This window comes from Schistocerca americana, chromosome 3 (genome assembly GCF_021461395.2).
Source record: "Schistocerca americana isolate TAMUIC-IGC-003095 chromosome 3, iqSchAmer2.1, whole genome shotgun sequence".
Classification (NCBI taxonomy): Eukaryota; Metazoa; Arthropoda; class Insecta; order Orthoptera; family Acrididae; genus Schistocerca; species Schistocerca americana.
In genome coordinates this window covers 814,058,844-814,072,282 of record NC_060121.1, presented here as the reverse complement: position 1 = coordinate 814,072,282, position 13,439 = coordinate 814,058,844, and the positions used below count along the sequence as shown (strand labels likewise).

At 44.2% G+C, this 13,439-nt stretch overlaps 1 protein-coding gene across 1 annotated transcript in view; it reads right to left on the bottom strand.

Moving 5' to 3' along the window:
- Window positions 1-13,439, bottom strand: part of LOC124606417 (trypsin Blo t 3-like) — a 186,617-nt gene that overhangs the window by 14,507 nt on the left and 158,671 nt on the right. The window contains exon 5 of the mRNA XM_047138398.1: window positions 9,380-9,584. Within this exon, the coding sequence (XP_046994354.1) occupies window positions 9,380-9,584 (205 nt within the window). The remainder of the gene's footprint in view (window positions 1-9,379; window positions 9,585-13,439) is intronic.

Here is a 13,439-nt window from a genome sequence, read left to right as displayed (position 1 = left end):
GTTCGACCTCATAGAGCACGGGTGGTTGACGTTTTCTTGGAAACGGAAGATGTTACACATATGGCGTGGCCTACTCGCTCTCCCGATTTGAATCCGGTAGAGCATGTCTGGGATGCACTAGGGACACAAATTACGTCACGTCACCATCCATCAATCGCTCTCCAACACTTGCGAGCAGCTCTGCAGGAAGAATGGGTACTACTGCCTGAATATGAAATTGATATCATTCACAGCATGTCCCATCATCGTCAGGTCTGTGTGCTGCCAGAGGTGGTGAAACCCCATACTGAGCACATTAACTAGTCGTCGAAATGAGGGTATAAATCCGTTAAGATAGAAAAAATGAACAACATTTTTGGCTATAGTTTTGCACGTTGTATTTGTTTACGTTCTGTATTCATTGTATTGTTTAGACTTTACTATCAACTGTTTATACTGTTATATATATATATACAGGGTGAGTCAGCTAACGTTACCGCTGGATATATTTCGTAAACCATATCAAATACTGACGAACCGATTCCACAGACCGAACGTGAGGAGAGGGGCTAGTGTAATTGTTTAATACAAACCATACAAAAATGCACGGAAGTATGTTTTTTAACACAAACCTACTTTTTTATAATGTAACCACGTTAGTTTTGTTAGCACATCTGAACACATAAACAAATACGTAATCAGTGCCGTTTGTTGCATTGTAAAATGTTAATTACATCCGGAGATATTGTAACCTAAAGTTGACGCTTGAAACCTCCGACATTCAGTTGCGTGTTGTAACAAACACGGGCCACGGTCGGCGAGCAGCATCTGCAGGGACATGTTTACGATGACGACTGTGTTTACGAGTGGGGCTGTAGTGCACAGTTGTGGTTTGGTCTAGCTGTCGCAGTGTCCGCATGTAGCGCATGCTGCTATTGTTATTCTGCATTCGTCTCCGCACGCAGACCAACTGTAGTACACCGTGTTACCAGACGTATGTGATATTGTAGTGTTGTAGGAACTGTGACCATGGTGTATTCGAAATCTGAAAAGGCGGAGATGATACTCATCTATGGCGAGTGTCGACGAAATGCAGCTGAAGCCTGCAAGGTGTATGCAGAACGGTACCCGGACAGAGAGCATCCAACGGGCCGCACATTGCAAAACATCTACCGCCAACTGTATGCAACAGGTATGGTCGCAGCACGCAAACGGGTCCGTAACAGGCCCGTCACAGGAGAAGCGGGTGCAGTTGGTGTGTTAGCTGCTGTTGCCATGAACCAACACATGAGTACACGGGACACTGCGAGAGCCGGTGGACTGAGTCAAAGTAGTGTCATGCGCATACTGCATCGTCACCGCTTTCACCCGTTTCATGTGTCGCTACATCAGCAATTACGTGGTGATGACTTTAATCATCGAGTGCAATTCTGTCAATGGGCATTAACAGAGAATGCATTGCGGTTCTACCTGTTTACCGATGAAGCGGGTTTCACAAACCACGGGGCAGTGAATCTACGGAATATGCATTACTGGTCCGTGGACAATCGCTGGCTCAGACAGGTAGAGCGACAGCGACCGTGGACTGTAAATATATGGTGCCGAATCATTGGCGACCACCTCATTGGTCCTCACTTCATTGCAGGGGCCCAAACAGGTGCAACATACATCGCGTTTCTACAGAATGATCTGCCAACGTTGCTCGAAAATGTCCCACTGGAAACGCGTCGACGTATGTGGTATCAGCATGATGGTGCACCTGCACATTCCGCAATTAACACTAGGCTGACAGGATTTTTGACGGGCGTTTCATAGGACGTGGAGGACGCATAAATTGGCCAGCCCGTTCTCCTGATCTTACACCTCTGGACTTCTTTCTGTGGGGTACGTTAAAGGAGAATGTGTACCGTGATGTGCCTACAACCCCAGAGGATATGAAACAACGTATTGTGGCATCCTGTGGCGGCATTACACCAGATGTACTGCGGCGTGTACGACATTCATTACGCCAGAGATTGCAATTGTGTGCAGCAAATGATGGCCACCACATTGAACATCTATTGGCCTGACATGTCAGAACACACTCTATTCCACTCCGTAATTGAAAACGGAAACCACGTGTGTACGTGTACCTCACCCCTCATGGTAATGTACATATGCGTCAGTGAAAAAGACCAATAAAAAGGTGTTAGCATGTGGACGTAATGTGCTGTTCCAGTCTCTTCTGTACCTAAGGTCCATCACCGTTCCGTTTGGATCCCTACGTAATTCGGTGCTCTCCGATACACACGATCGAACAGCGGAGGAGTGGTACTCAAGCGTCAACTTTAGGTTACAATATCTCCGGATGTAATTAACATTTTACAATGCAACAAACGGCACTGATTACGTATTTGTTTATATGTTCAGATGTGCAAACAAAACTAACGGGGTTCCATTTTAAAAAAACGTAGGTTTGTGTTAAAAAACGTACTTCCGTGCATTTTTTTATGGTTTGTATTAACCAATTACACTAGCCCCTCTCCTCACTTTCTGTCTGTGGAATCGGTTCGTCAGTATTTGATGTGGTTTACGAAATATATCCAGCGGTAATGTTAGGTGACTCACCCTGTATATACACTCCTGGAAATGGAAAAAAGAACACATTGACACCGGTGTGTCAGACCCACCATACTTGCTCCGGACACTGCAAGAGGGCTGTACAAGCAATGATCACACGAACGGCACAGCGGACACACCAGGAACAGCGGTGTTGGCCGTCGAATGGCGCTAGCTGCGCAGCATTTGTGCACCGCCGCCGTCAGTGTCAGCCAGTTTGCCGTGGCATACGGAGCTCCATCGCAGTCTTTAACACTGGTAGCATGCCGCGACAGCGTGGACGTGAACCGTATGTGCAGTTGACGGACTTTGAGCGAGGGCATATAGTGGGCATGCGGGAGGCCGGGTGGACGTACCGCCGAATTGCTCAACACATGGGGCGTGAGGTCTTCACAGTACATCGATGGTGTCGCCAGTGGTCGGCGGAAGGTGCACGTGCCCGTCGACCTGGGACCAGACCGCAGCGACGCACGGATGCACGCCAAGACCGTAGGATCCTAAGCAGTGCCGTAGGGGACCGCACCGCCACTTCCCAGCAAATTAGGGACACTGTTGCTCCTGGGGTATCGGCGAGGACCATTCGCAACCGTCTCCATGAAGATGGGCTACGGTCCCGCACACCGTTAGGCCGTCTTCCGCTCACGCCACAACATCGTGCAGCCCGCCTCCAGTGGTGTCGCGACAGGCGTGAATGGAGGGACGAATGGAGACGTGTCGTCTTCAGCGATGAGAGTCGCTTCTGCCTTGGTGCCAATGATGGTCGTATGCGTGTTTGGCGCCGTGCAGGTGAGCGCCACAATCAGGACTGCATACGACCGAGGCACACAGGGCCAACACCCGGCATCATGGTGTGGGGAGCGATCTCCAACACTGGCCGTACACCACTGGTGATCGTCGAGGGGACACTGAATAGTGCACGGTACATCCAAACCGTCATCGAACCCATCGTTCTACCATTCCTAGACCGGCAAGGGAACTTGCTGTTCCAACAGGACAATGCACGTCCGCATGTATCCCGTGCCACCCAACGTGCTCTAGAAGGTGTAAGTCAACTACCCTGGCCAGCAAGATCTCCGGATCTGTCCCCCATTGAGCATGTTAGGGACTGGATGAAGCGTCGTCTCACGCGGTCTGCACGTCCATCACGAACGCTGGTCCAGCTGAGGCGCCAGGTGGAAATGGCACGGCAAGCCGTTCCACAGGACTACATCCAGCATCTCTACGATCGTCTCCATGGGAGAATAGCAGCCTGCATTGCTGCGAAAGGTGGATATACACTGTACTAGTGCCGACATTGTGCATGCTCTGTTGCCTGTGTCTATGTGCCTGTGGTTCTGTCAGTGTGATCATGTGATGTATCTGACCCCAGGAATGTGTCAATAAAGTTTCCCCTTCCTGGGACAATGAATTCACGGTGTTCTTATTTCAATTTCCAGGAGTGTATATATATATATATATATATATATATATCACTGGTCGTGCGGTAGCGTTCTCGCTTCCCACGCCCGGGTTCCCGGGTTGGATTCCCGGCGGGGTCAGTGATTTTCTCTGCCTCGTGATGTCCTTAGGTTAGTTAGGTTTAAGTAGTTCTAAGTTCTAGGGGACTGATGACCATAGATGTTAAGTCCCATAGTGCTCAGAGCCATTATCACTGATAGATCACGTCACAGGGAAAAACGCTTCTCAGCGATATTAGGCTTCCTTGGACAATGAGCACTCACCGAACTAGCAGGGTCTACTAACCTGATGTGTTGCATTTGAATTCTACATACCCCAATAATTTGATAGAATGATTTTCAACAGGAAAACCTGAAGAATGCTTGTCTTTAAGCGGAGAAAGATATTTCAGAAGCGAATCGGGAACTGTGATTGGAACGGTCTATCCCGTTTTGAAGACATTGCAGATTACATACATCCCATGGGCAGGGCATCTGAATCATCCTGTATATAGATCTATGCGGAAGAATGTTTATTTTTTGCTCCCAGAGGTTTTTCCTGGATATTAGGGCGAGGTCCTTTCTCTTTTCCTGTGATCAGCCAATTGCACTGGAGACAAAGCAACAGAAGATATCGTTAATATTATTTTCAAAGAGTTTTTAAGTGATTGAAAACGAGCTCGGTTCAAGTTTTGAGGAAATACACTATATTCAGTTCTGGTGAGCAAATGATATCGTACCAACAACTAATGTAGTGCATGAACAGGAATCACTAAACCGGATAGAATGCTCCAAATGTTTGGGTGTATATACTGATGAAAACTGAACTGGAAGAATCATATTTTTGAGCTTGTCAAATAATTATGTTCAGATACATTTCCTCTTTATATAATTGCTGGCTATAATTCTAGCCCGACCTATATTGCATATTTCCATGAATAATGTATTATGTAATAATTTTCTAGGGTAATTTATCACTTAGGAAAACAGTACTGATTGTGCAGAAGGGAGCAGTAACATCATATGTAATGTTCACCCACAGTGGTTTTCTAGGAGTAAGGCATTTTAACTGCACCACCACAGTACATGTTTTCGCTAGTGAAATTCGTCATAAAATAATCCATCACAATTTGAGGTGACTGTGGATGTACACACCTAAAACAGTAGTGGAAAAATGACTTTTATTATCCATTATTAAAGTTGTCAGTGGCTAAGAAAAGAGTTCAATATGTAGCAACAAAATCCTTTATCATTTGCAAAATAACCTAAAGTGCCTGACAGGTAGCAAATCATATTTTAAATACACCCTAAAATATTGTCTCCTATACAGCTCCTTTTATTTCATGGACGAATCTTTATTTAAAAACTTGTAGCTTGTAAGAAACTAGCTTTTAAGTGTAGATATATGAGTAGAATTAACAAATAATACTAATTATGTATACATATCTTGTAAATTGACTCATTCCACATCATTTAGATAAAGGAATCGTTTAAGTGATCTATGGAATGCGTAAATAAGTAACTACCTAAACTTATTTTCTCTATACATTCGTTTCTCTTTGTGGCACTATATTCTGCTGCAGCACACAGTGAGTGCATGTCTACAGTGCCCTGTAACGAGTAAATCTGTACTTTCAACAGCCAGTCGTGAACTATAAAACATGTTAAGCTCTCCTGAAGGCACGTTGCATAGGGCTGTGTATTTTCTCTAAGGTAACGCCACCACTGACCATACAGGTAACAGTTTTCACTGAAACTTAACCTATTCATAAACACGTACTTCATATAGCTCGTTTCTTCAAATTACGAGGTTACAGCTATGTTTTTCTGTTTCGTAGTATGGAGTGATCAAATGATAAACTAGTGATCTTAATCTTTGATTCTGGTTAAGAGTAGGCAAAAATGGAACTTGAATGTATTAACTGCTAATCTCTGTAGTTTTTTTCACAGTATCCACTGGTACTGATGTCGTGTCCCATCAGTGCAGTAGCCACACTGTGGTTAGTTAAAGTTCGAGGATTTTATGCCCTGAAATCATTTAAACGTTTTCTTTACACTGACGCCAACGGAATCAAGCAGCACAGAAGGGTCTTAAGGGAACGAAACCAAGTTGAGTAGAACCTCATATAATTCTTAATCTATTGGCTGATGTACATGAAAATGACCTGTGGGGCTTGAAGTAAAAAATTTAATTTAAATCTTGGGATTTATTACAGTTGCCTGTATGTGAATGAAGTATAACTGCCTAACAAACAATGTTCTTACAAGCAACTGACCCTTATGAAATGCAGACTTGACAAAGTGATCAGCATAGTGATGTCACTATGGGAACAAGTGAAAGGCTCTTATCACCTTGTGCGTGATCCAACGTGCTGCAACAGAGATAATCACTGCTGAGGGCAAGGTATAAGAGATACATTTGTTATTACTCATTTGCAGAAATCCATGATGCTGATGAAGTTAAAACTACATTAACTAATTTGCAATGGACAGTAGCAGGGCGAGAGAAAAACTGATGCTAACTACAATCATTGAAACAAGATAACGAGCACACTACTCAATCTAAAACAGGGTGGTGTAAAGAATGTAGCTATCTACACATGTGGGAAAGACTTCAGTAATTTGGAAAGAGCTTGATACAAAGAATTGTTAGTACTGACAAGCTCTTTTCGCGACATAACTAACGGTACTCCAGCAAGCTGTTGAATTGCGTCTCGTGGTACAGCTCTACAGCGTGCCCCACCGGCCAACAGGATCTCCAACACATCCAGCCTGTTCCACGCCCAGCCTTCAACTGCCCGTTCGCCCCTCTACACCCGTGAGAGGACCCACTTTCTGGGCGCACCTTTTGGCCGATCACAGCTCTAGCTTTCGGTCGCAACACAAGCCCATTCGGCTCGCGTCCAAAGCGCGTCTTATGGATCCTTGTCCACCCATTTAAATGGACAGACTCTCTCGGAAGATCTCGAAACTTCTACCGTGAACTTCCAGTACGAATAGAAACACACGCTCACGAATTTGCAGGGAATCATCGTTCCACCTACGTGCCCCAAGTCGTATAAGCCAAGACGGGGTTGGTGTCTGCTGCGACCATTTCTCTCCCTGTTCTTCGATTCCTCCCGCTGCTATTGTCCTGTGCTTTCCAATGGTTCAGCCCTCCATTTCTAACTTTGAAGAGGGCAGAAATTTCGCATTAGCCCACGGTCAGCCTAAGAGAATAGATTTGATTGGAGTATTCATGAAACAGGAGCTGCTGATCATAAAGAGAAAGTCAGGATTAAATAAAACACATGTGCCACAGATAACATCCTATAGGTATGGGTACGAGTGGAATAAATGATAAGGTGTCACATGAAAATGATAAAATACCATGTCTAACTGACTGGCTAGACTTAATCGTAGGCGTACTAAAAAGAAATGGACGTTTTTCAAAGTCCATATACCACATGAAAAATTATTTCTGATCGATGGATCCTTGTTTTAATATAATCAGCTTTGGACCCCCTGCTGTGTTCATTAATTTTTTTCCTAATGTTTAGGATTTCTCAGCACATTTCAGTACTACGTATATGTTGTGACATGAACTAAAAGTGGGCGTGATTTGCGTAGTAATAACTTTATTATTGCTTTTTTATTCCCTTGAGTCTTTTTATGCCCTTTTATGTGACGTATGAGACAGTAGGAGTATACGATTTACATCTATGTTTATCGTCCAGACTCACCCACACGGGTAGCTGTTCGCGTTCAAGGGCACGTTTCAGCTCTGGGTAGGTGCGCCCGGTGGATTAACGATGAAGACCGGTGTACCGTCCAAACGGGAGGTGATTTTTAGATGATTTCCCACATCTCATTGGGTGATACCAGACTGGTATCTACGCCCACTTCAGATACACGCTAAGCATTTAGAAAAACTCTCTCACACTTGCACTTAGAATGCACTCTGGATGCAACCAAATCGGGTTCACTATGTCCGACCCTGAGGGTGAATGGGAGAGTAATGACCTTAGGTATTTAGTCTCCACAAACCGAAAATCAGCAGCATCAACATTGTCTCCGTAAGGATTATGATGTGTTTTTGTCATGAAATAATTTGTGTACGAAGAGACTGTGAAAACATTAGTCTATGCTGAAGAGCAGGTGAGCTGCCATATTGCAGATTCTTACATACAACACCAACATTCACATGAGATTTCTGAATGAGAAACTGGCTGTGTAATGTTTCCCTGTTGACAGAAACAGACGACATTACTCCTATCTACAACAAAGCTGAGACTGATTTTTTCACAGATTTTTATATTCCATTTCAATGCAATGTTGAATTAAGCAAAAACAGCACGACTTGATTTGCCACGTGAGACCGCGCATTGTCACGATAAAGTCGCCACGCAGTCTGGGAAAGTTCTGGTCGTTCCTTGCAAAGTGCTTCCACAGCTTAACCAATACTGACGTGTAGCATGCTGTTGTAATGGTAGTGTGAGGGGAACTGCATGCTGGTGGATCATTCTATGACGCTCAAAAATTGCGATCACCGTCACTTTCCCTGCAGATGAAACAACTTTCGCCTTTTTTGGTGTTGAAAAACATGGTGATTTTCACAGTGTTCTGGCTCGTTGTTCTTGAGGATCATAATGCTGCAGCCATGAATCATCATAGGTAATAACTGATCCCAAAAACGTATCCCCTCCATCAGCAAAGACATGCAGCACCTCACGGCTTGTCTCCATTCGCCACAGACACATTACTCAATGGGCACAAATATGGATCATTTGGAGATGATAATGTATAATCGGAAATACACTGACATATAAAATTCTCAACACTTCACTGAGGTTACGTAATATTATCCTCTGATCATCACGGTCAATCACAGCAGCTGTGTTGATGTTGACTTGTCACAGCCGATAGGTAGGCCTTCTTTGACGTCCTTGAACAGTCTAAACACTGTTGCACGACGTAGTGCATCACCGTCCACTTGCTGCAGCTTTCCGTAAGTTTCAGTGGCGGTTGGTTTAAATGAACACAGAATTTAATGCGCCGTACTGCTCCTCTCACGTCACTTCCATTGTTTGGTGTTCGAAACGCAAAGAGCTTCTAGAAAATAGAGCATTACCTACCGATACGAGAGTGCTGCCGCCTGTGGACATTATACATAGAAACCCGTTACTTTGGAATATTCGTGGTACCGATGGGGAACTATCACGGTATCTACAGGAAAAAAAATCGGTCTCAGTCTTTGCTGTTCAGCCCTCGTACTTCATGTGGTAACACTGAAATGCTAATAATCTGCTTATCCAAGGACGCAGTACACTTGGTGCCAGCTTGACTGTTGATGGTGTTGCAGTTTTGGCCGCCAGCAGTGTAGTTACAGAGGGGAGCACCAGGTGGTGCCAGAGGAGCGCCGCCGCCGCCGCCGCCGCCGCCGCCGCCGCCCTGTACTCACCTGGCTGGGGAACTCGTTCTCTGCGGCGTCCTGGCCGCCCACCACGAGACCACGCACAGGCACCGACGCGTCGCCCACCATCTCGCCGCCGCACCGTCGCCCTCCTCAGACGCGTGGGCGGCAGGCGACACCTGCCGGCACAGCCGACGGCCGTTACGCTCTCACTCATCTGGCGACTTTCCCTCTGGCACCGCGACAAGGACGGCATTCGTCAACACGTCAGCAGCAGCCGCTACTGGTATCGTCAAATTAGACATACTGTGACTTTCCCTGGTCTAGAAGGGAGGACTGTGGTTGAATTTCATACAGATCACCACATACAAGAGTCGTCGGCGCATTAGAAAGGATTAGGGCCTGGTGCAAGGATCATCTATCTGACTGAATAAAAACACGATCAAACAAAAACTACTCATTGGATTTACAATTAATTTTATCATCTTCGAGCTAGCAATGATGTGGGGATTTGCCCGTACGACAATTTCACGAATGTACCGTGAGTGTCAGGAATCTGGTAAAACATCAAACCTCCGCTGCAGCCGGAAAAAGTTCCTGCAAGAACGGGACCAACGACGACTGAAGAGAATCGTTCCACGTGATAGAAGTGCAGCCCTTCCAGAAATTCTGCAGATTTCAATGCTAGGCCTTCAAAAAGTGTCAGTGATCGAACGATTCAACGAAACATCATCGATATGGGCTTTCGGAGCCTCGTGTACCATTGATGGCTGCACCACACAAAGCCTTACGCCTCGCCTGGACCCGTCAACACCGACATTGGACTGTTGATGACTGGAAACATGTTGCGTGGCCTGGTAAGTCTCGTTCCAAATTGTATTGAGCGGATAACGTGTAGGAGTATGCAGATAACCTTATGAATCTATGCACCCTGCATGTTAGCAGGGGACTGTTCAAGGTGTAATGGTGTGGGGCATGTTCAGTTGGAGTGATATGGGACTCCTGATACGTCTAGATACGACTCTGACAGGTGACACGTACGTAAGCATTCTGTCCGATCACCTGCATCAATTTATGTCTATTGTGCATTCCGACGTACTTGGGCAAATCCAGCAGGACAATGCAACACCCCACACGTCCAAAATTGCTACAGAGTGGCTCCAGGAACACTCAACTGTGTTGAAACACTTCTTCTGGCCACCAAACTCCCTAAACATGAACATTATTGAGCATATCTGGGATACCTTGCGACGTGCTGTTCAGAATATCCACCCTCTCGTACTCTTACGGATTTATGGACAGAACTACGGATTCATGGTGTCAGTTCCCTCCAGCACTACTTCAGACGTTAGTCGAGTCCACACCACGTCCTGTTGCATGGAATAAAACTTAAATTAAAAATTAAAAAAAAATGACACCCAAAAACTCTAAAAAGAAAAAATAATTTACACACCCCCATTAAGTGTAATAAAAATAATAATATTTTAATCCTATTGCGGCAATACTGCGTGATCGCGGGGGCCCTACACCATATTAGGCAGGTGTACCAAACCATCATACTTTCACAGCAGTGGACAGGCTTTTCAAGGAATATAACATTCAATTTAGCAGATCATGTAATTCTTCTTCACTTTCACTGAGGACAGCAAAGTCATCAGCGAATCTTGTCATTGATATTCTTTCACCTAGAATTTTAATTCCATTCTTGAACCTTTCTTTTATTTCCGTCATTGCTTCTTCACTGTACAGACTGAACAGAAAGAGCAAAAGAGTACAGCTCTGTCTTACACACATTTTAATCCGAGCACTTTGTTCTTTATTCTTCCACTCTTACTGTTACCTCTTCGCTTTTTTACACGTTGTATATTGCCTGTCTTTCCCTGTAGCCTACCTCTGTTTTTCTCAGGAATTCGAACATGTTGCACCATTTGACATTGGTGAACGTTTTTTCCAGGTCGACGAATCCTATGGACGTGTCTTGATTTTTCTTTAGTCTTGCTTCAACTATCATCCACGTCAGGATTGCCTCTCTGGTGCCTTTAACTTTCCTATAGCCAAACTGATCGTCATCTAACACATCCTCAATTTTCTTTTCCGTTCTTCTCTAAGTTATTCCTGACAACAACTTGGATGCATGAGCTGTCAGACTGTATCGACCATTTTTGGAACACTCGCTACATGAACCAATTTACAGATTATGCACGATGGTGTACCTCCTCATTTCAGTTGGGAGGCAAGAGACTATCTCATTGTTGCTTATCTCGGTTAGTGAATCGGTCGTGCAGGACCAGTTGTTCGGCCCACCAGATCTCAGGATCTTAACCTTCTGCATTTCTACCTTTGGGGCCATCTGAAGGAGCTCGTATATAGTGTTGCGACTGAGGATGTAGAACAACTACAGCAGCGAACTGAAAATGGCTGTGCGGCTGTGCGGTATGAGGTGAACGAAGCCTCCAACTTTCCGGGAGCGGTAAGACGTCGAGCACATCACTGCCTGTATCTTTACGGACATCATTCTGAACAAGTTCTGAGGGAAATATACAGTTCGTAGATGTGTTTAATTTCGGGTCACTCCGCGTCGTTGAATTTTGTATTGTTTGTGTTGCATTTGTGAGCCCTACTCTGCTGCATAACTCTGAAATAAAGGAATTTCAGACAAAACTTTATTTAACATCAGTTACTTTTGACTCACCCTGTACACATCAGTGTGTGTGTCCGTGTGTATGTGTGTGTGTGTGTGTGTGTATGTGTGTGTGTTTGTTTTCCACATTTCATCTTAAACCATTGGATCGATGTCAGCCAAACTTGGGATGCATATCACTCATTATCTGGAAAGAAACTCGGTGGGGGTAAGAACAATCTACCTCTGAAAGGGATAGGGGTGGGTGTCAAAAGAAGCGTAACTAACCGCTCGTAAACATACAGGCTACTTATTCACCCAGAATTTGAGAATGAGAGCACTTAGTGACGTGCAGGAAACTTTTCACATAATTTCAAACATTAACTAAACTTTATTTCGCTGACATCCCCAGCAAAAAAATGAAAGGAAAAAAAATTAACGCGACACTAAATTTTCGCTGCTCATGCAGGGAAACTGCCACATCAGGCATCGCGTTTCAATTTATTTCTTCTTTACAACTAACTCTATTCGCAACACATTTTGTAGGCAGTATCCACGCATGCCACCAAATATATCTCCAAAATTATATCTTTATTAACCCCCGATGCAAACAGAGGGGTGCTATAAGTTTAACGTGTTAAGTCTATATGTTTGGCTACGAAGCTCAAAGAAAAGTCCGATTTTGATGCAGTTTTTTTTTAAATTTTTTTATTAGAAACCTGGTTTAATCGGGAATGTTGTTAGCTATGCTCCACGAAATTCTGTTCAGTCGTTTAAATTTCATCAGCTAAATTAAGTAATAATACTTTCCGCCTGCGTGCTCTCTTGATATACGCTACGTGGTACATAAGAGCAAGTTAGCAGTCTAAGATTGTAGAGCTCAAGAGGATTGATATAAAAGTCCGCGAGAACACATGTTTATCTGTTACGGTTGACCAACAATGATAATTCTTGTCGTTTAAAGTCGCCCGTTTCAGCACCTAAGTAGAAAAAGGGTGATTATGACTCAACCGTAAAAGATAAACACATGCTCTTGCAGACTTTTTTGTAGTTCCTTCTGAGGTCTACAGTATAGCACTAAATCTAATGATTTTTGCTCTAATAGTTTACGCTGCCTAGTGGAAGGCAGCGCAATGGCGGCTCACTTACTTCCGACTTGATTCAGAATTATCGCCACTGCTTATTGCTTACGTTACCTAAATTAGCAGAATACATACTAAAACATAGTCAATGAATGTATGTGTGAATTAAAAAAAGGAACATGTAAATCGCATAAGTAAACAAAATATCAACAAAAGAAAAATCTCCGAAAAATAATTTCAGGCTGAAACTCGAAACCGTGAGATATTGCATTCGGAAAATCTTGCAACTGTAATAATGTAATAATATTTATGAATATATATCTCCCACTCCC